Consider the following 27,445-nt stretch of genomic DNA (forward strand, 5'->3'; position numbering starts at 1 on the left):
GAACAGCAGCATCTGGCCTAATCTCACAGTTCCAGTACCCACGATTGTGAAGTAGAAATGTTTTCCCTGAATTCAAAACAGAAAATAAATTCTAGCACTGATTTTAACATTAATAGATCGACATTTCATTTACGTTAGAGCACATCTATGGAGATGACAACCTGGAAGCATTACTTGTGGGAGAAGCACATACCAAAAGCACAGGGGTTCCTATGCACTTTTCCAGCTTTGTGTGCAACTAATTGCTCTTTCCCCATAGAAATGAATTACTCCCGATTCATCAACACTGTGAGTGCAGCAAGAAAAGCATCTCCAATAAGACTTCTGAGTGAGTATACACCTGTTCTTCACAGGTTCTTTCAAAGGGTAGCATTCTACCTTCTGGACTTCCCCAGGGTATCATGGCTAAAGACTTGAAAAGGCTTGAAAGCAAACAGTGCTGTAAGCTGACAGGCAAGGCTGGGTAACTTGTTTGACTTTTGTCAAGTTGACATGTCAAGCAGGTGTAAAGAAGAATAAACTCAATAACCTTGAGCCATTTCAGAAACTCATCCAGACAGAAGAAATAGTACTGTCACTTCAACATGTCTGAAAAAAAACTCTGCTACAGCCTCTGAAGCAGGGCTTTTGGCATAGTTTGCTGCCAAATTTACACTGGTTGTCCCTGAACGAGCAACTGCTAATGACTTGAAATTCACTTCCAGCATAAGGTTTCTTTCCACCTAGCATTCCCATATCCTGCTAATGCCCACAAATTCCTCACCATGCCCACACCCTCGCTTTTACTACACTTTCCTTTTCTGTATTATGCTATCTTTAGGCTACCATGTTGCAGAATCTTCTGTGTGACAGATAGGAAAGGTTAACTGCCTGCTTGTTTATTCAGTTGAAACATACAAGGACCTGACAGAATCAGAGCATGATATACACATCCCTAGTTAAGCCTTCAGGGGTCAATTTCCTCTCTTGGTGAGGGGTTGGCATTTGCTATTCTGCTTGAAATGCTTCATACAGGTACAGCTAAGTCAACTAATTCACTCTAGTCACTCTGTCACCTTTTTTTCAAGTGATACATTGATATGCATCATAATGCAAATATTAAGTAGCACAGCTTGTGCAGAAAGACACACTGAGGCTGCAGTTTTGATGACTAAGTAAATATCTCTTTACCAGACCAGAAATCAAAAACCATGACCTATATTGCCCAACTGATAAGAATTAACTCCCCATGCTCATGTTTGCTGATAAGTAGTGGAGAATAATCTTGATAACAGGAGGCTTTTTTTTTTTGACAGCCAGATCTGCTGTCATCTCTCCTCTTGTATCTGCTGTAAAACCATCAAGCCAGCATGAATGCAATATCATGAGCTCTTAGATTTAATGCAGTCAAGTGCCCTTGCTGGATTAAGGTCCAGTGTGTGCTGCCTAGATTGGCTCTAAATGATTGTGAAACTTGGACTTTAAAGCAAGAATCATTAACATTTTCTTCATAATAAGTTATTTACACAGTGCCTCTGCCACTACAGCTGGACTACCAGAAGCATTCATGCTCTCTTAGGGAAAAAGCTGTAACCGTAGATGTAACTGTCAGAGTAGCTGCACTACTGCCTCATCAGCTAAAGTGAGACTGAACAAAAAAACAAAGCGAATCATTCCAAGTCAGTCTGAACAGAAGATAATCAAGATTTTAAATTCTTGAAGCTTAAGAGACATCGATCACAAAAAATTTATAATAGTAGAACAGTCCAGATGTGATAAAAAATATTTATCATTTATTTCAAAATAAAGATGATATTTTGTTTTAATCTGTCCCACCCATATCAGTCTCCCCCTTGCCTGCCAACACCTATTTAATCCAAGTAGAAAGGTGAGTTTAAAAAGAGTTATCAGCATTTTGATTTCATGACAGTAAAAAAAGTGAAAAATAGAACAGACTTCTCTGGACTGTTATTATATACTGACTAAAGGTTATGATCAGTGTTGCAATAATCAGATTGTAACCAAGGTCTTTTCCTTTTACTCTAGCTGAATTGATGCAAAAGTCTCCTCCATCTCTGATCTCTCTGGCTGGAGGGGCACCAAACCCTAACCTTTTTCCATTTAAGAGGGCTACTGTTGCCATTGGACATGGAACTGCTGTTGAGATTGGGGAAGATCTGATGAAGAGAGCTCTGCAGTACTCAACCTCAGCAGGGTAACTGTCACAGCTGCTTGCACTTCAAGATACCAGAAACAAAGGATCATAAAATCCTTTATTATTGTGTTAATTCACCTGTGTTTTTTTTCAAAAACAACTGTTTTACAAAAGCAGGTTTAACTTATTTCAATTTGCCTCACTATTTACATTTCAGTTTAAGTGGAAAGTTTTGAGCAAACGACCAATTTTAAAAAAGCCCTAATCCTAGTAATTCTCAAGCCAGAGCATTTCATAGCTGCTAATATTTGAGAATCCAGAGTCCCACATCACTAGGAAGAATCATTGTGTTTTGCAAGAAGATAGTCATTAAAAGATACTGCATTACAATACATATGCATTACAATATATAGTTTACACACACCAAAATATTTATTTTGCTCTTGTTTGGTACCATGTATTAAAGTCAGTATGTACTACTTGTGGTAGTTGAATGGAGGTATTTATAGTATTGTCATTTTTAGTACCAAAATTGCCTATCCTTATTTTAGCACTCATGAACTCCTCAGCAGGCAGCACTGAGTCAGACCTGTGACAGATTTGCAAAAGTCTTAAAGTACCTACAGAAGCACACAGGGCATCAATCAGTGAAGTTAAGACTTTTCTTAAAATTTAAATGAACTCAGCCATTTGTGAACATCCTACAAGATCTTAAGACACTTTTAAAATATCTGTTTCAGAAATCTTTATTGCAGCCTATACTAGCAGTGTTGCAAGCTTTGTCACATTGCCACATTTGAGTACAGAAAGATTGCTTCTAGGAGTGGATGCTGTTCAGTGTCCACCCCTATTCCATCCTTGACAAATTATTTGCACTAGATTTCAGTGTGATAATTTGGTGTATAAGCACAGATGCTTATCTTCTCTGCTTTTCCATAAGAAACATTTATCTCATTTGATGAAGCAGTCAAAAATCAGCATCGAAGTGTATCTGTCTGACAGTTGAAATCAAACTCAGGACCATGTGCTAGATTTGACAGTGGTTTAGAGGAATAGCCCAGTTTCAGCCTGTATAAGATGCTAGATACACCTTATTTTATTCATGTTTCAGGATTCCAGAGCTGTTGTCTTGGCTAAAGGATTTCCAGCGAAGTCTACATAATCCCCCCACAGCCAACTACAGTCCTGAGCAAGGACAAATGGAAGTGTGTGTCACAACTGGCAGCCAGGAAGGCTTGTGTAAAGTAAGACCATATGTTAAAAGTATTTCTTTTAGAGAGATGTTTATTCTCCCATCAGTTCAGTTATACTCTGCATTAAGTGCAATTGTATAACTATATGCAGGGCAGTTTATTAAATATATGTCTCTGTAGTATCAATACAAGATAATAGAACCAAAATAAAACTGATGCAGCAATCTAACCTGTCAGGACTGCATGAACATTCACATAAACCAAAAAGCCTGTCAGAAAATATGCTATAAAGGTAGCATTTCATGTTATTCAAGTACTGCAGTAATAAATACATAGGTGCATTATTTGCTTTACCATAACTCAATTCTCATTATGTTAAACTTTCTTAAAATAATTGCCCTTTCCAGTCTACTCTCACCACTGCTTAGTTGATCCTTTCTGTAACTGAAGCACTGTTTCTGTTGTATACTAGAACACTGCCTTTCCATTTCAAAATGGCATTCTCTAGCTGATTACCTAGCTTCGTTTGGCTCTAAATGAGATTTTTTTAATCTGTTCATTGCTTTTATCACAGACAGCATAATGAAATCATTAGGGAACTACTAATATCTACTCAAGGCTTTTAATCCTGCTAATATATCACAAGTATGAAGCATGTGTACAAGAATGGCACAGTCTAAAATAGACTCTTTTACAGGTGTTTGAAATGCTCATTAATCCTGGGGACAACATCCTTTTGGATACACCTACATACTCTGGGACACTAGCAGCTGTAAGTATTTCATAGCTACAAAACATTGTTAACATTATATTTTAAGTAATCAGCAATTTAGTACCTGCTCTGCAGGCTCATATAAGCTGTCTGTATTTACTGTAAAAAAATATCGAAGAATCAAGTTTTTAGTGTTAGTTCGGTCAACTTCATAAATAGTAATTCATAGAAGCTTTTCTACTAAAAGTTATATAAAAGCTATTCCCACGATGGACATTCCTCTTTCAAATCCTAGTTCATTCAAGGACTACAGTCACGTTTCAGATTGGAAAGAAAGCCATCACAACCTAGTCAGGTTGAAGCAAATTTACAAGAAGTGGGTATTTCAGCATGTCAGCACATTCACCTGAGGTATTTCATGGTCTGATTATACTATAACTATAAATAGTATAAAAATCAGTACAGGCCTGAAACATCCATATATGATTATGAAGACATAGATTTGTAAGAACCACATAAAAATAGCAAAGTTTACTTCTGAAAAGTAATTTAACCAGTATGCAATTAAGTGTCAGCTCAAAATGCATAAAAACTGTAAGAAGGACTAGGAGAGACAATTCACCACAATTTCAGTCTTAGTCTCCCCTTGCATCAAAAGAAATATTGGTTTTGTTTGCTGTGTTGAGTGTATCTTGTCTAATCAAATATACTTTGTCAGGAATATATTTTGACAATGCAACAACTTGCGTTTTCACTTAAAAAATGCAAAGCACTACGTGGTACAAATTTAAATTCCACAGAGGGGAGACAGCATGCTTTTTTGTTAGTATTTTACCCATTTTTTTCGTAATGCTGTCAACATGTCATTGCAGTAGCAGCATTTCATTCTCCCTTGTATTGCTGAATGTATCTGTTGAGAACAGATTCTTTGCCCTTTGTCAGTGAAGAGTAGCTTATAGTTCTGGCACTAAACTAAAGTAGGGTGTAAATCATCAGTAGGGAGTGAAGGTGCTATGAATTTACTGTCTGTGGTGAGAGAATGAGGAGTCCTGAGAGAACACAGTTCAAATTCACATAATCCCTTTCTGCTTGCAAAGCCATGTGTGTTTTCCTAGAGAAGAGCAGAAATTGGACATAGGAGCTACCCATTTCTTCTCAGTCGGCTTAACAGAGCAAATAAGAGTAATGTAAGTTTGAAAAGCTTCATAGCAAATTCAGGCAAACTTTCTTTTGCATTATGAGCAAATGAATTTTGAGGTTATAGTGATACAAAGTCTTTCTGACTTCATAGCTGAAATTTTGCAATGCCAATGACAAAAAGAAGACCTTTGAATTATGGGATTGTGACAGGTTTTTTTCCCTTTTGCCAACAGCTGAGGCCTTTGGGTTGTAACATAATTAATGTTCCTAGAGACCAACATGGCATTATTCCAAAAGGTCTAAAAGAAATTCTGTCTACTTGGAGCTCAGAAGATGTAAAAAATCACAGCCACAACCTCCCCAAATTCCTATACACTATTCCAAATGGCTGCAACCCAACCGGAAACTCTCTGACCACAGAGCACAAGAAAGAGATTTACCAGGTGTGTAGCTGGAGCCTTGTGAACATTGTGGGTGAAAATGGATAAGTGTCAGTCTCGTTTCAGTTGAGGATACCCTCTGTGTAGCTTATGAGCCTGTTATTGGTCCAAGAGACATTCCTGCTAGAGTTTTTTTCTAGCAGAACCTCTTTCTTGGCAATTCTTCAGAGGCAGGCTATGCATTAGATGAATTGTTTTTGCAGTAGCAGCCCATTGCTAGCTGGTATCTTTGCCATGGGCTTCAAACTGGACATATTCCAAGTTTTCTGCACAGTTTGAATGCTTCACGGAACAGGTCTTTAGTTGTATACATGTGTCCTCATACTGCAGGTACCAGGTTTACTCTTAGAATTGCTTGATATCTAAGTTGGGCATTTGAAAGCTTCTTTTGGTAGGGCCTTTTATTTAGTGAACGAGAACTCCCTAGGATCATAGCATGGTCCTGGTAATAGGCCATGGGTATAGGAAGAACTGAATTTACGGTGTCTTTACATTAATGAATCTTAACTTTTTATTAATTTCTTCAGCTTGCAAGAAAATACGATTTCCTCATAATAGAAGATGATCCTTACTACTTTCTTCAGTTTGAAAAGGTGATTTGTCTTCCATATTCCTTAGTAACACCTTTTCTGGTCCAGGAGAGAACTACAGTTTGAGCCATGGATTTTTGTACATGCTCCTTCATGTCCTGCCAAGGTAGTTGAAAGGCCTAACAGTCTATGCTACTTTCAGTTGTCCCCTTTGTGGCATTTTATTGCCTCAGTCCTGTTATTCAGTAGTTCAATTTCTTCAAGCCTTATTCAGGACACAATTTCTTTCAGTAGTCAGGAAACGGCAAAGACTTTGCCTCCAGAGCAAAACAAGTATGCCACTGAAGCAGCATTTGAAAATAGCAACCTCAATGTTCCTTTCAGCCCAGTCTCTTCTTCCATTCAGTGGAAGATTGCCTTCTCCAAATTTACTGTATCCCTATATTTTCACCCCTTTGCCTTCTGGAGAACTCAAGAGAGTTCTAGGTACCACAGGACATAGTACTGGATAAGCAGCTTCCCTCCTTAATGTAAGTTTTCCCCAAATGGGCAACAATTGAGTGTTGACCTGTCTTCACATATAGATCTACAGTTGCACAGTCTGCAGAAGTACCTAACTTCAGGAATAAAAGCTGGTCTTAAATTGGTAGAAGCTAAAGTTCAGTATTTTCTGTTTTGAAATATGTTTTTATGGGAGGAGGCAGTAAAACCACTTCCTTACTCACTGAATAGCGTTGTGTAGCTTTTTTGGAAAGCGTAAGGGGAAAAGGTGTAAAAGTAGAATTCCTGATAAGAAAAAAGTGTGCTGAACTCCGGTCATCAAAATTTAGTCATAACTTCTGATTTCCTTTAAAATAAAGCTAAAAGCTACAGAGGCCCATCTTAGAAATTACAGTATCTTCATTTATTTCATAAAAAAACTTGGCAGAGAAATCATTATTTCTCTCTCCTTCTTATGGCATCATACCAAAACTTGAACTGAACACTTGTATGCTGAACAGTGGGCTAAACATCAAAAAATAACAAGGCTGATTTCCCAATGACTTTTAGAATGTTGTAATCACATCTCAGACAGCTAGCCTAAACAATCACTTGTCAGCAAGTTACTGCGTGTTTTTTTCCTTGAAATGTGCATCTGTAAAATACCAAAATATTTCTTTAAGAAATTAATTATGTTTGTATAGTAAATAAAGTAATTCCATCATAATCCTTACTAGCACCTTAAATTTTATTTTTTATTTTTCTTCCAAGCCATGGGCTCCAACTTTCCTCTCAATGGATGTGGATGGCAGAGTTATCAGGACTGACTCTTTCTCTAAAGTTCTCTCATCTGGGTAAGGCCAACTTCAGACTGCTCAGCATTGCCTGTTCAGTTAAGGCACAAGACTAATACTTCATACAAAATTATCAGACATCTCATAACATTTTTTCAGCTAATACCTATCCATTTCTGGAATGTACTTTTAGATCCTCAGCTTTTCTCAGTCTGCTCACTTTCAGTGTCATCTCTTGGCAGCCAAGATTCCATTTTGCTTCCGATATGGATAGTTAAGCCACTTTTCCCTAGGCAGCCTGTTCCTGCCAACACCGTATAGGCAGAGAGACAGATGCTGGATTCCAGCTCTGTTACTGGAACTCCTATGAACTTCTCTCTTCTTTTTCCGTTTCTCCTATCTCTTACCATTCCTGCAGACTCCCTGAACTTGTAATACAGAAGAGAAATGACGACGCCATTCTCCACAAACTGTTCACAGGGTTCTACTGATCTTTTGTCTTCAAGCCTTTCAGGTTGTTTCCACCTGCCTGGTAAACTAAGCTGGCTGTTTTCCATTTCACACAAGTCAACATACTTGATTTTAACTTGCTTTTGTTTATTATTCTAATAGATATAACAAAGTAATGTTATTCTGCATCTAGTGGATTATAACCTCATCCCTGAGAAAGTGATTGCACTGTCAGAAGTGACACTGCAAAAAGGCATGATGCAATTTTATCTTCGTCAAAGATGGACATGAGGTTACTGGTTTTATTTTTCTTCAAAGAAAAACTTCAGCCAATCTGTAGAGATAGGTCATGAGCATTGAAGCATGAGTAAGAATCTGGTTTATCAGTCTAAATTCCATTTTTTCTGCAGTACCAAAAGGGAGTGAAAGAGTAAAGCTGTTTGCTACTTCCCATCTGTTTTCCATAAAGCCTGAGCATTCATGAATTTTCATTGTGTGAAAACCTATCTTTCCCTCCCTTTGATTCATGTAATCTTTATGGTTGCAGAGGAAAGCTTACAAATGTAGCATTTGTCCTGAAGTCTCAAAACTAAGTAACTGTAAGCATTAAAAACCTTAAGTATTTTTATTTCATGACTTTAGTACTCAGCTCATAAGTTGCATAAACCTGGGGCTTAGGGTAGTATTAAGATATAGGTAAACTTAAACACACGAAAGATCCTTACAATATCAAGGAAATGGTTACAGATTTTCCCAGTTAGAAGTTAAACCATAACTCACACAAAATATTAGCACATTCTATTTCTGTCGTAACTTTTTTCTTTTTTTCCCTCTAGGTTAAGAGTAGGTTTTCTGACAGGTCCCAAGCCTCTTATCGACAGAGTTATCCTACACATTCAGGTTTCAACAATGCACACCAGCACTTTCACACAGGCAAGTACCAAACTGCCAACTGAATTGTGTTTAGAAAAGATAACATATTCTAAGTCATAAGAAACCAAAAACGAACAGCTTTGTGCTTTTGCAGTTGTGTTCGTAATAAGCACACACATTGTCAATTCTGGCAAAAAAAGATAGACCACCATAGAAATTACAACCAGAGCTAGAGGCTGTCTCAGTGCACAGAGAGCACAGCTAATATGCCCTTAACCTTCAAATTTCAAGAACCAAGACTTAAAATACTTTGTATCTCTTGCTAGTAGGTTCACTTGAAAAACCTTGATGTAAAGTGTACATTGAAAGCACTTAGGTTTTTTTTTCTATTTTTCATCCTACTTTGTAATTAGAACAATACTGGCAGCCCACAGAAACCTTACAAAGCAGGCTGCCAGCTACAGTCCCCATATAGTTAGCAACAAGGAAAGGAGACACTGAGCACAGCTAAACATGGCTTCCTGCTGTCAGCTCCATTAGTTGGTCATAGAGGCAGTATTAAAGCAGAGAGACTGATCTGGGCAGGAAGGTAAAGCAATATAACATTGCCTTCCTTTCTCTCCCTGATTACCATGTTTAGCTCTCCATCCATTCTTCCCCTGCCTCAGCCTCCAAACACTCCCATGATCCCTGGAGACAGCAGTAACATGGACTGCAACAGCCTGTTGCTACCTCTGTTCATAAAGGACTCCAAGAGACCCCATGTGCAGTTTTTGCCTGTGTGGAATTTTGAATAATGCATCAGGCTGTGTATCTTTTGATGATTGCAGAATAGTCCTGTTTAAAATATGGTATTGATGATGTGTTTTATTTCTGTAGATTATGGTATCACAGCTGCTTCAGCAATGGGGAGAAAAGGGTTTCTTGGAGCATATAGACAGGTAGGGTCTGTATGCTGAATATCTGACATATCTGTCATATGCTGAATGCCATTATCTGTCATTCTGCTCCTTGTTACCTACACAAAACACTTTGCAGTAAACAGATCAGAGGAAATCCATCAGTATTAAGCCAAATGGATAAGCCAGGTCACCAAGACTAACAGGATTCACATGAGGGTCCTGAAGGAGCCCTCTGCAGTTGCAGACACGCAGGTTAGGGGATGCAAGCTACCATTACAGACCAGTGATCTGCCAGTCCACTGGCACAGTCATTATGCAGCTCCCATCTGAACAGAACTCAAGAGGATCCTGGGAGCTCCAAGTCAGTGAATAAAGTTTTCATCCTTGCTAAAGTGGCAGGGTCTGTAGGAAATGCTAGGATCACCAATAATCTATTAGAGAGTCAGCATAGCTTGTATAGAGGGAGTTCTTGCCTCAGTAACTCAGCAGAGGTTCACCCTCTGACATCCTTAATCTAATGACTGTGGATGATGGAAGTAGGGCAGCGAGGTTTACCTATACTTGCTAAGCACTGCCTGTATGACCACTCTCAGAGACAGCACTGGCTAAGGCCTAACTCAGCAAGGCATTTCTTACATACTGACTGACACACACTTTTTTCATTCATTATGCTGGAGGACATAGTTTCTCTTGAGTACCTGTGCGTCATTTCAGATGCCATACTTGGATGCCATTAGAACGCAAAGCTTCCTACTTCAGTGGGTAGTGAGCTACACTCTGCAGAGGCCTGTAACAGGAACATGAGCAAAGCATGGAAAAAGTTCTCATGTCTCACTGTAACAGCCACTTCTGTCCCCTGAGCACCTGCCTGTTGTCTGTGCTGTAAACACCAGTATTAAAACCACCAAACCAGACACACCAGTCCTGGCTTTGCCTTGTTTTAAGAAGTAAGAGCACAAAGATAGGTTTTGCAGGGAAACTCAGACCACACTTTAGCTCAAAATTCAGCTAGAAAAATTTTCAGTTAGAAAAACATATCTCAAATGCATGTTTTCACTTACCACCAACTTATAGGCCAAAAAACATCCTTGCTCAAGCCAGAAAACTGCTCTTCCTCTTGTTTAATGAGGAAGAGTGCTGCAATAGGGTAGCTGCAACCCTTTATAACCACCTAGACTCTGTTGTCAGGTGACTTACTGATGAGACCCAACAGTTGACTGCAGTCTTTTCCAGGTGATTTCATTTGGGCAAGGTTGACTTGTTAGATCATGCTTTTGAGTTGTAGCTAGCCTGTTTTTTTTGAGCAGCTACGTTTTTGTGGAAGTTTTGTCTCATTAACACTTAGAATTTCATTCCAACATTAAAATGATAACGGAAAGGCAAAAAACTTGCAACAGAATTTGTGATGTGGTAAAAACTGCATAAGTGAGATTTACCATTTCATGCATAATGTAGCAATGGTATAGGCTGAGTCCTCGAATTATATAAGCCTTTGGTATCAGTTGTAATAAAATACATCCAGAAATCAAAGCTATTGGTTCAGAGAATATAAAAAAAAAGCTAAATGTAAAATGATGCAAATTACTAAGTATGGTTTCTCTACAGAGAAGGGAACAAATTTGCATCTGATTTATGAACTCTGTATCAGGCATTTCTCTTGTGTCTCCTATTGCAGAATCACAGCTGTCTCATTTCATATCAACAAAAGCCACTGCACAAGACTTGTCCATTTTGAAACTTGGGTTAGGGTCATTTTCCCTAGTAAGAGATTGAATTATTTCCAAGTTTTGCTTAAAAGTGTGAAGGAAATAGATAGGTTCAAAAGTTTAGAAAAGGGGAAGTTGTCAAATAGTCATGACAGGTTTATTATATGATTTGCTTTTTACCTTGTGAAATATCATCTCCCTGTGTACCTATTACACAAATTCAATCCAAATGCAGAAGTACCGAGTCTGTGTTTTGCATATGTATAAGTCTTTCATTTTCTTCAGTATGTCTGTTTGGTGTGGTAAAGATTGCTAACAGGGCTTGTACCCACTGACACAATAGACAGAATGTCTATGATACATAAAGAGTTTCCATGGCATATGTAAAGCTCAGAGAGCAACCACACAACTCTGTCTGCTTGATCAGTGCTTTGCTGGAGACACGCTGAAGCATTCAAGAGTTCTCTGATACATGTACAAAGTTTTAAACACGTAGTGTACTGTATTGTGCCCATCTCAGATACGCTCACATTTCCATTAAATGTGCACTTGGATTGTTCAAGTAGAAAATGTTTGTTTCTGCCTTTGGAAACAAATGGACTCTGAAGCGCTACAGGATCATGACTTTGAATTGATAATATACTTTCAGAGTGGTGGAGTTCTACAGGACCCAGCGGGATGCAATGCTCATTGCTGCTGACAGGTGGTTAAAAGGTCAGTGAGTGCAACACAGCTAATTACTTACACTTTTTTCTGCCTATTTATCATTTTTGTGTTCAAGAAAAATTGCTAAAGTTTATCTCGACTGAAGTGACAGATAAGCAGTATAAGCAAATCAATGACATTAAATATTACACTTAGGACAAATTATCTAGTGCTGCTTTTTTCATGCTTTTCTGGTGGGACAAGGAGATGGTGATGAGAAAAAAAATTCACCACATTACTATATAAAGCAATTTTACAAAGAACATATATTTCACTCCACTATGTTATTAGACTCTTTAGGTTTAAAATCTCAGACTGAAATAACCAGATTTAGGGGCCTTAATTTAAAAAAAAAAAATGTAAACAATTGATACAGCAATAGTGATAATTTTTTGTCGGAAGTCAGTTTCAAATGACTCCTTTTGTGGTTTTTCATAGAGCAAAGAAAGAATTTGATCAACAATAATGCAATTCCAGTTATTGACTCAGTCCTTTTAGCCATTCTGAGTGAAATCAGCAATAACTGCTTAAGAACTGTCCACCTACCTTGGATGATACTGACATGGGTACTTGGGCACCACTCAGTTGTTAATGTACTTAGTCTTGCTAATTCCAGGTTTTTAGATATGAAGTATTTCTTCTTTTTCTGCATGGCTCTAAACAACCATGAGTTGGTGACCTAGGTAGGCCCTCTTTGTCTCAATTCCCTGAGCATCAAAACAGTGTAATAGCATAGGGCTACCTTAAAGTGTATTGTAAAAATATAGTCATGGAAAAGACTATAGGGTCTTCACATTTTCTAGTAATAGGAGCCATAATATTATGGAAGACACATCTTTATTTTGTAGGTATGTAATGGTTAAATACATTGAGGAAGAGTTGGAGAAGGTCTTAAATAAATAGTTTCTTCAATAATATGTCCAAAACCAGATAAAGAATTCTAAGTAAACACAAGGTATACATTAAGTCTGCACATATAATTTAAGACATAAATCCTCACTAACCATTCCTATCTTCCTCATAACTCCTAGGCTCTCCATTTCTTTAGGGAAAAATCTGTAATCATTGTAACTTAAAGGAAAACAGTTTTGTGCTTTGCTACACTTAAAATTGTATTGATAGTCAATGTGATATTAGGAGAAGCTGCCATCAGAGAAATTATTTTAGATTCATCTGAAAGTAATCAACAAATAGAGTTTATTAATGCTTGGGATTTCTGTAATTCAGAGCAATCACTTTCACAAAAAGTACTGAAGATTCCAGCACAAGTGCCCACACAGTTTTGATTAGGAGTACCTTAAATTTGGCAAGTGGCATCTTGGCTCTGTGGTCCACATTCTCTTTTTGTTCATTGGAGCAACAAATCTGTCACATCACTGATTCTATGATGTATCAGTTAAAGGTGGGGCAGAAATTTCTTGATTCCCTTCTTTTCTCTCTCTCTCTCCCCCCAGACTTGGCAGAATGGTACCCTCCTGCTGCTGGCATGTTCTTATGGATCAAAATTAAGGGTGTTTCTGATACGCAGCAGCTGATCATGGAAAAAGCTTTGCAGAAAGAAGTATGACCTATGGTTTAATGGCTTATGATATTAAAATGAAACAAGGGAAGGATAAAATAAATTTACCGTATCTATCCATACATATGTGCACACATAAAAAAGCAGAGGAACTTGCTGTGCGCCATCATTGAGTCTGCAGGTCAGGCATTGTCACATAGTGACTCATTAATAAAATATCTTCATGTCTGTAGTCAGATGTTGATACTTAATCAGCTTACTTAAATGCAAACCATTATAATACATAGTACAATGTCATGTATGCAATATATGTATAAAATATTAATATATGTACCTATATGAATGATGGCTGTCCACTATATCTTTTTAATAAGGGAAATTAAGTGTGATTTTATTTCTACAATTTCTAAGAGCCAGCACTGTGTACTGAGTAGACTACATCCCGCTTCACTGGTGCTTCTGAACATTGTGATGATAAGCCAGACCTGGTAACCCGCCAGTCGATGTAACCAGAACCTAAGAGGCTTTTAATTTTGTTATGATAAGTCTTGATTGCAGGTTGCATGTTTTTAGCTTCTCATTTTGAAAATAAGAAATATGTTAAGCCATGTTCTGACACCATTGTTTCAGCAGAGAGCCTTCTAATATTTAATTTAACGTAGTGTTTTAAAACTGTAGAAGTGGTGATAACTGGGTGACTAACCAATTTTTCTTAGGTGTTACTGGTTCCTGGGGGAGCATTCAATATCGATAGTTCAGAGCCTAGTTCTTATGTCAGAGCCTCCTTCTCTCTGTCTTCTCCAGCCCAGATGGATCTGGTAAGTGAGATTTTTTAATTTTTTTACATTCTTGTCAAGACATTTTCTCACATAATAATGCTCCCTTATTTTTACTTATTTTTCCCCTTATGTGTTTTCTTGAATGTTAGTGTAGGTTTTTTAGTACTTATGTGATTAAGCAGTACTTTTGAAGCAGTATTAGCTGTTTCTTAGGCAAGATATTCATGTCTGAAAGACCACTTAAAATTTTTCTGTATATCGTACATGAAGAGTCTCCCACTTATTCCTCCCAGACATTATTCATAAAGGGTTTACTGGAGTCAAAGTAAGTTTTGCTATTTGCTTTAGCATTAGCAGGCATCATGTATCTTATTTTCCAGAATTTCCATTACCTGCTTTCCTTTGTGTTTGTGTGGTCAATCCTATGTAAGAAATAATATTGTTTTTTCTTTTATACAATTGACATATATATCGCATTTCATTTCTGAGGAACTAATCTTTATGTATTTTAGTAACATTTTGGATGTTATTTGGCTATATCTACATAATCAGTGGTGAGCAAGATAGAACACATTTATTTGTGCAGATTTAGCACTCGTTTGATTCATGTGCTTGAAACAGTTCAGTATTTGTAGTTGTACTTTCATTCAGTTCAAAGGTTTGTAACAGATAAGTGCTTCTATTGCCTTTGTATTTCTTCTTCTGTATTTCTTCTATTTTTTCCTTCTTCTTTGTAGAAGTAATTGACGACCATACTGTTGACAGTCAAATTGCATCTTTTATATGCTTCCCTGCTCAACTGCTCTTCCTTTTCTTTCATGTTTGGACTCTCTAGGCCCTTATATTAAGTTAAAAGAGATACTCCTCCAGGGACCACTAGTTGTGTGGAAAGTACAACTGTTTAGTTGCGTCTGAACTCCACATGACCTTTGAATATCAATGTATGTATTTTTCCATTTCAAAAAACTCTGCCTTTTATTTTCTATCAGAGAAGTGAAAGCTTTGTCCAGTCAAAGCCCATACATGTTGTTATAAAAAGAAAGATAATATCAGCAGAATTTTGCAGTGTAAAATACTGAGTTTGTGTATGGTTAGGGTTGTTTTAGTAGCTTTATTGGTTTGGTGTGTTGCCTATTTAAGTAATGCTGGAATATAAACATGAACCATATTTGTGTCATTGCAGGCCTTCAAGAGACTGGCTGGACTTATAAAAGAAGCTTTGTGAAAAAGCTAAATAGAGCTCTTGCAGCAATCAGAATTGTCTCCAGAAAATATTAACATTTGGATTTCATCAGAACACTTCAAAAGCAAGCACAATACAGTGGATGTTTTCCTAGATCGTTTCAGCTAAAAAAGCAAAAAATGAAAGATGGAAAAACAATTTGCTTAATTTTTTTGACAGGACGTTACATTTCTGAATGTATTTCAATTCAGAAACATTTAAACTACTCAAAACCAAAATGTTCTGTTTCCCATCAAATCTATAGTTTTGTTAGATTTTAATTGATTTTCGTTCTGGCCTTTGTTTTCCATTTGGGTTGGGAAACAGGGAAATCAGTTACTTTGGAAGTTGTACCCGAGGTGGTCTTAACCATTATTACGTAATCCCAACCGATACATTCCTCCAACACCTTATGTTGGAAATGTATTTGTGTGTCACTTTCCTTCTTGTCCTGCTGTATGGCATTTGGTTTTGAGTATTTGAAGATCAGTATTTAATTTTACTGAAGTTTTGTCAGATAAAACTGATGTAAGGATGTAAAAAAATTGAAACCGATCCAGCAAAATTGGGTTATTATTACAAATAAAACTATTTGGCCTGAGGTCCCTTGCAATTTGCATGGGGTTTGCAGCTCACTCTCTAATTTGTTAAAGGTTTTCTGATTGCTGGCTTCCACTTCAGCGTGTGAATAATTAATCTGTAGCTCTGTTAGAAAATCTCTGGTGTGCAAAGGCATGTGGATGTGCTAATAGAACTGCTCTCTGCTCTTTGTTAATCAATCAGATGTGGTTTGAAAAAGAAAGCGTTAAGTAACTGAACAGGGGACGTAGTGGAATGGACGATACCCTGACACTGCCAGATGTACAAAGCAAGCAAAATGAAAAAATAAATACATGTTTTGATCTCTAATGCCTCGGTCATTTTCATCCCAAACATTTGATACTTGGCAACACATACAAAACTTTCAGAAAGTTTTAACTGTACAGATTCTCCAAGGCCTTCCCAGTTTGCTTAGTGACTTAAGTTTGATTTACTGTTTGGATGACAGCACTGTAGATTTCCACCAATAGCAGATGGTTGTTTCTTTATGTGCAAATGTTCAGAATTTCAAAGTAAAAATATGCGTTCAAGGATCCAATCCATCCTTTAGCAGCTCAAGTAACCCAATCAAATACCGGTCAGGCACAACCTTGCTTAATTGGAAGTTTCACAAGAGTTGTGGTTTTAGTAGCAACAATGCTTTTAATTTCCTCTTTTCCCTCTATTTATGAATAGCATGTGTCGTAACAAACTAGCACAGACATGTGCCTTTCCCAGCATCTCTCCTATCATCAGGATCATTCCAGTGCCTTCGGCCCAGCATCACCTTCTATCTCTATCTCAAGCCTTTTAATTTAGTCACACATCCAAGCCTTCTCTGCACTTTGCAGCTTCTTGGGCAGCATATCCAAGCTCAGTCCTTTCCCCTCCTCCCAGATTACTGCAACTTTGCAAGTCCACATGATTTTCAGGCTAATTTTCTCCAATTTGATATCAGTATGTGACACCTTTCCTCTCAGACCCATTCCAAGTACTTGGTACCGTCCCAGCTTGTCTGTCACTCCTGCCCTCCTTCTGCAAACATGGGGCTGGGTCTGTTGTCTCACCACACCTCACCTGCAACCCAACCCGCATCTCCAGGTTCCCCTCTGATCCTCCCTGGCAGCAGCAGGGCTGGGGCTGCCACTGGCAGGCAGGTGGGTCAGCTGGTGTGGTGGACCAGGTCAGCCCCACCACGAAGCTGGGCTGGGCTTTGGGCAGCCAGAACCCACAGGGAGACACAGTGCAGGGAGAGCCCGCAGTCCCAAAGCTGCTCTCAGGGCACCAGTGCTGCCTTTTAAGACAATCCTGTCCCTTTTTACACTGATGGTGCTAACAGGGGGGTCTAAACTAGCAGCGTCCTCTGTGCAGTGCTGCTTAACAGCAAGTTTTCACATTTGAACTCAGTTTCTTAACCACGTGTAGAAATTTTCAAAGCTCTGACTTTGCTATCATCAGTAAGGTAATTTTTATCTTGGGTTCAATTTCGGAAATCATTTATACAACAGAATGAGTTGACGTGTCTTTTAATTAATATATTTTTACAGAGGAATAAATGTAAATGTTATTTAAGACTGATTTTAGTTCTCAGGCAAGTACTATTGTAATTGTCAAATACTATTGTCATATTGTCATTCAGCCAGACTTGAATTAGAAAAACATAATCAAAATATCATTATTCAAGCTTTATATTGGTGATGTGTTGAATAATACACCTCTTAACTTTCAGAGATCTAAATGTTAATTTAACTGAACGTAAGCAAAATGCAATTCCATTTGCTGCACATTAGATGCTTTTGCTATCAGCTAATTTAATTTGGAGAGAGTTTGTTTTTTTCCCCTGACTGTGGTGAAGCATCTAAAATTAAATTAATATCCTGAACAATGCAAATTGAACAATGGCAGTGAAATCTTATATGCACATACTGTTTCCCTGAACCTCTTAAAGCACAGTGTCTGGTCTCCTGGGAGAGGGCGTTTGCTGTGATTAAATGTTCTTGGAGGAGGCCACTTAGAGATAAAAGGAAAAGGCCAGGCAACAAGTTCACATAGAAACAAACGATGTGGCAAATTAAAGTTTTGGTTTTCCCTTTCTGTATCATCCATCCAAGAGCAAATAACTTCTCTCATTCATAGCTGGGTTTAAACCACCTGATGCCAGTGACACAATCTACTGTAGGGGAAGAGAGGATACAGAGGAAGGAAAGGACTCGGTGTGGTAAGCACATCCTCTGATGCTACCTAGATACAGGCAGTCGTGGAAGAGCTCACAGCAGTGCTGTAGAGAGCTGCCTGACATGTGAGCAGCTCCGGGCCGGCTGCCTCTCCAGACTTATTTCTGAGTGGGCAATTACCTGTACCTCTCTACGCACATCATGTGTGCATGTGTTGTTCCACACATTTAGACTTGTGTGACGCATCCCACTTCTGCTTTGCGAGTTTTACAGATGTATCAAGGGAGAGCAGTTCTTTCCTGGGAGAACAGCAATATTCACTATAACAACTTTGGCATAAATTCCTGAACTTCTGCATAAAATACGTTCACAAATTTCAGATTCACACAGGTCATTGATCTGAAGGAAGGTATCTCCCTTTACATCCAAACAAGAGCCCTTTAGCACAGCTGTGATTAATGAATAATTGAGGAAAAAAGATTTTTATGGGCAATTCATTAGAAGAGAGAATGTATGTGTGTACACAATATTGCAGTTCTTCCATTAAACTGTGAGCATGTAGAGAATTGTTTCATCTAATGGAATGTCAGCCCCTGAGGATCAGTGGTGGTGTCCAAGAATTTGTAGTTTTTGTGGAAAACACTTGACTTAGTTTTGAGGAATTGTCTCTGAAATTCTGAAGGCAATTTTCATTTTAAACTCCTTTAAAAAACATGTGCTCTATGTAGAACCTTGTATTTTAAAACCTCGTGGCCTACAGATGTGCAGTACTTTCAGTTCTGCCTTTGCGATCTAGATTGGGATACACTGGGGCAAATATTTAACAGGACTCCATTGAGCTGTACTGGTGCATGCCCTAATCTGTCTTGTTTTCTTTATTATTTAATAACAGTTTTTGAGCAGCCCACTGTAGGCAGTGTCTTGGGAACAGAATTATTTTAGTGCTTGAACTGTTATCATTCTGAAAGAAAAGCACTCCGCAAATACAAAGAAGCAAACGTTTTCAATTTTTCTAACATTGCTACCAGGAATACCAGTACGTCACTTTTCTCATAATGGCTGTGGAAGCAATTGTGTAACCCTGCAAAGCTTAGATATCACCGTGGGAGGAGGATAAGGGCCCTGCTGATTCTTTTCAAGAATGAGTATCTCAGAAATGTGTTAACAAATCTGACTGCTGCTAGAATATTCACTGCTAGCTGTATAGAATTTGGAGAATACCTTCAAAATTATATTTTCTTTTTATTTTCAACTTATATGAAATCAGATCTGGATTGATATAGCAAGTGAATACACTGTGGTGTGACCTAGAAAAAATTAACATGAAGGTATTTCTGTTCCTTGATTTACATAGAACTTTGAACTTTCTCTACATTTGACTAATAATGAACTTTGAACCTAAAAGGTTCAAAAGATTAAAACTGTTTTCCTGCACTTCCTCAAAAAGATCAGACATTAACAGAGGATTACCCAGGATTTTGGCACCTGCTTATTGCGTGCTGGAATTTCTAACCAGATCCAGCTTGACACGCCAGCCCTAAAACTCCCTTTGGTATCCAGGTGCGTTAGCAGATAGGGAACTCAGTCATTTCAGTGCACATCACCACCAGCCTGTAGCCGCTAAGGATGTGGTGGAGCATCTGTGTGGCTCCATGGTACTAGAATAAGCATCAGAAGATGATGCAGGCATATCCTGAATTAGTGGTGGGAAACAGCACTAAAGAAAGGACAAGGTCACAGTGTTTGTACACTGCATGTTTCAGCATGTAAACGCCCACCAGATCAGCAGAACCCTGGAGGAGCAACTGCTGCAGTGTCTCCTTCAGGAAGGAGAATATAACCATCGGTGTAACCCAGAATCCAAGAATATAAAAAGAAACTATTGTTTTTGAAGAAATTAGAAGTCTTTTCTGTTCTTTTTTCAACCGGTTACATGATTGAATCCAGAAATCTGCTTATTTGTGTCATCAGCATGAATTACCATCAATTTATCTGCGTATAATAACACTTCAGGAAAAACCTATCCAGTTTGGCTCCTAAGAGAATACTAAGTTTAACTGGTATAACATTAGCTTACATATTGCCATTTAGCCATGAAAATTTAGCAGAAGGTAGAACACCTCTTGCTATGAAACCGATAGCAAAGTTTGACTTCGCAATCATAAGCATGGCTTGTTCCCCTTCATTTTGTAGCCACTAGAATGCAGGAACAATCTGAAACACTGAATTTCTTTACTTTTATTTTCTGCATTTTACTTTTTTTCAATGTCTTTAATGTTAAAATTTAAATTGCATGTAGTGAAAGCCAATATTAAACAAAATTTAACTGGGCAAACTAATGCCTATACAGCTGCTAGTTATGTTTATGAAGTTGCACTAGTGCTAGCCTAGTTATTCCAGAAGTTTTTGGAGTTACATCTGTGTTGATGACTTCTGTTCCTGTCTTTCTGGGATAAAGAAGCTTTTCTAACAAGATCAAATTGCTTTATATGGAATCTACTTTCAATTAGACAATGTATAATTTAATACATTCTCTCACTTGTCTGCCTTTCTGGCAAAACAATAAAGAGGAGGAATGGAAACACAAGTTCCATTTTCTTGGTGAACTATGTAAAATACTACTTTCAACACAGTTCCAAGAACTTGGAAGACATTATTTAATAAGCAAATAAGCTAGTTCCTGCATCTGCAGGGCCACAAAGATGATTAAGGGAGTGGAGCATCTCCCTTATGAGGAAAGGCTGAGGGAGCTGGGTCTCTTTAGCTTGGAGAAGAGGAGACTGAGGGGGGACCTCATTAATGTTTATAAATATGGAAAGGGTGACTGTCATGAGGATGGAGCCAGGCTCTTCTCACTGGCATCCAATGATAGGACAAGGGGAAATGGATATAAACTGGAACATAGGAGGTTCCGCTTAAACATGAGGAAGAACTTCTTCCCAGTAAGGGTAACAGAACACTGCAACAGGCTGCCCAGGGAGGTTGTGGAGTCTCCTTCTCTGGAGATGTTCAAAACCCGCCTGGACATGTTCTTGTGTGATCTGATCTAGGTGGTCCTCCTCCAGCAGGGGGATTGGACTAGATGATCCTTTGAGGTCCCTTCCAATCCCTGACATTCTGTGATACTGTGATCTCTGAGGAAGACTGAGAAGAGTTAGTGTCTTTGTATGGGCGTAGCCAGTTAAACTATAAACATTTTAGGCATCTCACAAACATGAAAGGAAACAGCAAAAAGCCCTTTAGAAATACCCAAGAAAGGAAATACTTTATCACAAACCTAAACCAAAAGATAACAGCCTTGAGTCTTACAGGTGAGTTATTCATTATCGAATTTTTTCATACCTTTTCCACATCAAGTATTTAACTGACACTTTTACATCTCAGTGCATTTTTTTTTCATCTAGACTTCTTTGTTCAGCTCTTTTCATGGATCTCTAATCATTCCCTCCATGGGCCCTCCAGGTAACATATTTTTTCAATAATCAAGGCCAATTATTTTCTTACAATTGCCACCATTTTCTTTATATTTTATTAATTTGATGATCAAGTATGCTCTTAGTTTATTCTCTGCATCTGTTTTAGGCCACATCATACATAATCCCATCCATAATTAATCTCTGGCCAGTGACAAGTCTGACCCAAACACTTTTCATTTAAAGCAGCCAGCATCACTATAGGAGACCAGCACTGGTCTCAGTGAGGACCTCAGAAGAGTAGCTATCGGGAATATAACATTGCCTATATCTTCAAGTAACAGCAGTTACGCCAAATGAATAAGAATGTTATTTGTTTATGCTTCCTAATTGGCATAATAAAATGTTTCCTATTTTTTACCTTTTTTATTCCTTTTTATTTAGTTATTGTAACAATAACAATATTTAACTATATAACTTACACTATAACAGTATAAATAAATTATTTCCCACATAATAGATGTCCAGAGAGGACTTTTAGAAAGTGATATGCACAGATGATTCAGGGATTGAACTCTGTTGATATCAGTCATCTTTGCAAGAGGTGTTTGCCGTGAACAAGAATCCCAGTGACTCATGAGTCCAGAGTCAGAGTGAGGAAATCATCATCAGCTTTATAATGAAGGCCACGCATTTTCATTGTATCTGAGAAAGATATCCTGTCTTGGTTTTAAGTCTTAAAATGATGAAAAACCCACTAGAATGATCTATTGGATTAAAAGGTCCTTCATTACACGGCATTCTCTCCAGTCATGTCACTTGTATGAATTCAGTTAATTCCCTAAAGCCAAAATAATAGGGGTAACAAGGATATCTCTGAGAAGTTTGGAGGTGCTCTCTAATCAATAAGTTTTCAAAAGAGTCTCCATAGTCTCCTCAAAACCTATCCTAAGCAGGGAAACATGAAATTTCCCTTTTAGACAGGAAGGTTTTGTAGGGAGGATTTAGTCAGCATATGTGGGAAAAAAACAGGAAGACGTGTTACATGCGCTGTAACATTACACAGGACTTTGTGTGAGCCAAATATACAAATGAGTCTGAAAAAAAAAGATTAAACACAATGATTGAGAATAGGCCCATAAAAGACTGTTAAACACAATCATCTACCTGATCCAGATCAGGAGTTCCTAATCCAATGATTGTCTGAATGAAGGAGGAGCTCAAAAAATCACTAAATATTTCCCCATTTCTTATGCTCTTGCTTTGGCTGTTGTCAGATACATTATAATAGACTAAAAACCATTGATATAAACTAGAATGGAAATATAGGTGTTTGTGTTAGGTCATCTCTCTCTTTTTAGCAAGGACAATTCAGGCAAGACAGATTATAGTGTAGGATGTCAGTGACAGTGAGAAGTAAAATCTAGGCAGAAGATTAGGAAGAAATCCTCAATTCATGCACAGGCACCAAGTCATTTTGCTACTAAGTAAGTTCAAGCTTTTCTTTAGGTCACCTTTTTTTCCATCTTGACTCAGCTTCTGTGTGCTCAGCTTAAGCCAGTGTCTGCATTATCATGCAGAGTCTCTATACATTATTTTATTTCCCCTTTCTAACTGCAGTTGAACATCGATGAAGTGAACAGCTGCATTAGAACAATGTGTTGGTTACATACTGAAGGGAAAAAAATCCTAATGGTGTTGCCAAGTGGGCAGAGCATTGTAAAAGGGTTTGACCTGAATTTCCTGCTCCTTTCTGAGTAACTTTGAATGAGTTCCTTCATTCTTTCTACTCCTGTGCGGATAATGGTAGCTACCATTCTTTATACAGAACTTTGATATCCGGTGATGCAATTGACACTCCCAGGTACTTACATCATCTATTTACTTAGTAGAATCTGACAAAGAATGCAAAGTTATTTGAGATTCTCTTTTTTTCATAGTTGCAAAATACTATTTTCTTACAGAAGAGGATGATCCATATCATCTTTTGGGACTCAAAGATGTAAAAAGTCTTTTCTGAATTTACTAGGGTTCAGGGGAGGGGAAGAACAAAGTGGAAAGAATATACAGCCTGTCTTTAAGAATCTAAACTATCACTTCCATCTAGGAGGCCCATTTCTCCAGTGACTCTGAGGGCAACAGAGAAAGAGAGGCATGTCCAGATCAGGAAGGTTCATTGCTCTGAGTCACTCTGGCTGCACTGAAGGCAATTACCCCATCTCTCTACACGGAGCCCATGGGGACCCAAGAACACAGGCTTCTAACTCAGCCTCCCATATTGCACAGTTCTGAATGCAGAAAGTGAGATGCATTTGAGGTAATCATGTGTTAAATGAGGCAGTTGGATACTACAGGGTCGTATACCTGCCTTTTAACTTGCCATAAGGGTTCTCACATTCTTAAGCAGACTGATTTTAAAGTGTCATTTGCTCTAGGAGTCTCACCATGGCAGAGCATCAGCAGTGTCACTGACTCACGGTGCCTGTCATTTGCAGAGCCCCTCATAAGCGCCTCCTGAAAACATCTCCTGATTAGAGCTCTTGCAAGAACTGGTCCTATAGTGTTTTCATTTTAATTCTATTTGAAGCACAGGGCAGGAAATGAGGAAAAAATCATCAATACATTAACAGTAATTATGAGGGGAAATTAAGTTATTAACATTTACAGTGGTTTTTAAACTGGCTTATTTACTAGATGCTGCTCTAGGAACCCATCCACACAATTGTCAATTTATGAAGGCCACAATATACATATATCCATCTGAATTATTCACATCAGTCAATGCAATTAATCTTTATAGCTGAGGTTTAAAATCGATCAGATTAATCGTATTTTGAAGGTTCCTTTTTCCTTCTGTAGACAGTGACTTACTCCAATATAGAGGACTATATTTTAGCTATCAAAAGCTCTATGAGAAGAATGTCGTGTTCCATAGTTCTTTTCATGACATTACAGTTTTGTTGTTCTGTGTCACACTGCATCTCCTGTTAGAGATGTGTATTAGTGACAGTCTAAGGGAAGTTTTTAGAAATTGTTGCAATATTTTTATTTTCTTGGTTAATGAAAGCAGATAAAAATTGTGGATTTGGTGGTAATACAACTAGCTTATTTATAACTTCATTTCTCCCTTCATGTCTTAGGCACCAATATTTCTGCTAGTGGAAGCTGAGGTCCTGATACATCTGCTATTTTTCCTCCTGGGTAAGCGCTGCTCCACAATAGTGACCAGGAAACAACTCTACGATGTGCAGACAGCTGTGGTTCCCAGTACTCTGTATTGTTCTCACAATAGGTAAATAGGAAAACTATTCCAGTCACATTGTTCAGTCCATACACTCACCCAGTCATCTTTGCAATTAAAGGTGCCTTTTGTAGCAGGCCTAAACAGTTCACTTTTCTACTTAGTTGAGATTTATTAAAAATAAAATTAGGCTTTTAACTGATCCCAACACTTTTACTATCAGCACAGTTCTACAAACGCAGATCCCAGAGCATATCCTGGCGCTTTCACATATATGAGTAGCAACATGCAAATAAGAAAGAAATGCCTTTCTTTTTTAGCATCTCAGCTCTGCTTTCTTGCGTGAGGTTAAACAGGAGCAGGCTTACAGAGCTGTCAAAAGGCAAGGACATGTGGAAACCATATTGTGCCAGTAAAGGAAAATTTTAAAGGAGCAAAGCTTTTTCTGTTCAGTCTTACAGAATTTAGAATATCATCCACAACATGTGTTAGAAGACCATGAATATGTAGAGCCTTGGGGTGTTCACATTAAAAGATAAAATGGGCTGTAAAGCAATAAGTGGCTTCAAACTAATGTGTCATTCACCACATCAGCAAAGAAGCAGAAAGATAAAACATTTTAGCAAGTCTCCAGGTCATAATATTTAGATAAAGTTTAGTCCACAGAACTGCTGTCCTACCGCTCAAAATGTACACAAGATCACTAACTGACAAAGCTGCAGTCAAGTTATTAAGCAGTAATAATGATAATTCTCTCTTAGGTGTCACTATCTCAACTTCTTCAAAAATGGAAATGAGGCTTCCTGAGGCATATAGGTAAGTGATGTGCTTGTATTATTATATAACATTTTCCTTCCATTGCTGAAACTGGAATTAGTTAGATAAACGGCAAAGTAACAATAAACGTAGAGTTAGATGTAAACTTCCCAATGGGGAGGCCTCCAAACATCTGTCACTTGGAAAAGGACCTGTCATTTGAAAATTAAAATTACATCGGGAATTGCTTGACACTATTTTTAAGAAACTTCTTTTCTTTTCTCACGTATTTTAATTATGGGCTCAAAACTTTGTTTGTCTTGAATCTGCCCAGTCTCACCACGATTACAGATACCAAATTTTGTTCTCACATAGTTTGGTTCCTGTCCATGTAAGAAGAAAACTCAAGTTTTCAGGAAGCATCTGATCTATGGAGGTATTGGAAGGAACAGCAGAGAAGAAAAAATAATTCCATGTGTTTATGCTGTCAAAAAGCAATACACTTTAATTCTTTCATATTTATTTTCACAGTTCACAAATTATAGCTCATTTTATAGAGCAAATTATCTTAAATTAAGGTACATCTTAAGAAAACTATTGCTATTTCTTAATTCTGAAGTGCTATTCTCTGGTCATGCATTCAGTGGTAGCACAGATCCTATTTATTCTGTATAATCTTCCCTCAGAGTGCATCTCTAGACCAGATGGACCAAGAGGGCATAGTGCTGATGAATATGAATAGCCCTGGGTGAACAGATACATCTGATACTGTTGTTCAGGAGAAACTGTTTATATGTTTATATATACTGTGTTCTAGGGCCCTGGTTTTTCACTCAATGTGATCTGCAAAATGAGATTTTTTCTCCACTGGACAGTATCAAACCAGGTCTGGCTTGCTTCAGTCTGAGCTGGTAAATTGGTCAATTGCTGGAATAGCTATAACTTAAGGAAGGTGGTTTTGCACTCGTATATTAATTATCATTATTATGCACTGAAATTATGTGCTCATCTACCTGAGAGGCCAGCTTATTTCAGGGGCTTTTCACGAGAATTTACAAGCAGGTGGCACTTTTTGAATTCTTCTCTTTACTTTCTGATGCCAAGCTCTGGCAAGTATCACCTGTTGATATCTTAAAGCACAAGATTTAATTGGAATGCATTTCAGGACCCCGGTTCAACATTTACAAAACAAGCGGTCTCTTAAGAACATGTAACACTGTTGCCAGCCCAAGGATTATGCCACTTTTTTGTCTAGTTTATACAGACAGACAAAGCAGACAAAAAAAATGATCGCGATAAGGGTGAAGATAATCGGGGAAAGAGAAAACGTAATTAAATGCTTTATGGGAAAGGTTCCAAAACCAAAGAGCAGAATGCTAGCATCCATTGCAGTATTTCTACAGCAGAAAAGGGGATGATGTTTTTCACCAACTGATTTGTGAGCAATGTATTAGATTTATTGAAAACAAAGGAGTCATCAAGCTATTAACAAGAGAGAGGAATTATCTGATAAAGAAGAGAGAGAAAAAGAACAGAATACTGAGAGCACAGAGCATCCAGATGGTGGGAAGCTTTAGAAACGCCATCAGTGAGGCATAGCCAATGTCACGAAGCCCAAAGTGAGGCCATGCAGGGTCGGTTTCCTCAGACTGTTCAAGTGAAAGGATATGCACTCTATAGGCTGTGCAACCTGGGAATAGGAT

The 27,445-nt window shown here is 38.0% G+C and overlaps 1 protein-coding gene across 2 annotated transcripts; it reads left to right on the top strand.

Annotated features, from left to right (window-relative positions):
* The first annotated feature begins 261 nt into the window (after nucleotides 1-261).
* AADAT (aminoadipate aminotransferase) lies at nucleotides 262-15,582 on the top strand. Of its 2 annotated transcripts, XM_009990110.2 has the most exons (14): nucleotides 262-332; nucleotides 1,910-1,917; nucleotides 2,026-2,194; nucleotides 3,246-3,378; nucleotides 4,025-4,099; nucleotides 5,413-5,622; nucleotides 6,147-6,212; nucleotides 7,401-7,483; nucleotides 8,710-8,806; nucleotides 9,626-9,687; nucleotides 12,004-12,068; nucleotides 13,514-13,620; nucleotides 14,295-14,396; nucleotides 15,541-15,582. In XM_009990110.2, exons 1-14 carry the CDS (start codon nucleotides 262-264, stop codon nucleotides 15,580-15,582), a joined length of 1,290 nt encoding a protein of 429 aa, XP_009988412.2. The 2 variants fall into 2 exon arrangements, with proteins under 2 accessions (XP_009988412.2, XP_009988413.2); XM_009990111.2 differs by lacking the exon at nucleotides 1,910-1,917 and having other exon boundaries at nucleotides 262-328.
* Nucleotides 15,583-27,445: the final 11,863 nt, after the last annotated feature.

Source organism: Tauraco erythrolophus, chromosome 5 (assembly GCF_009769465.1).
Source record: "Tauraco erythrolophus isolate bTauEry1 chromosome 5, bTauEry1.pri, whole genome shotgun sequence".
Taxonomy (NCBI): Eukaryota; Metazoa; Chordata; class Aves; order Musophagiformes; family Musophagidae; genus Tauraco; species Tauraco erythrolophus.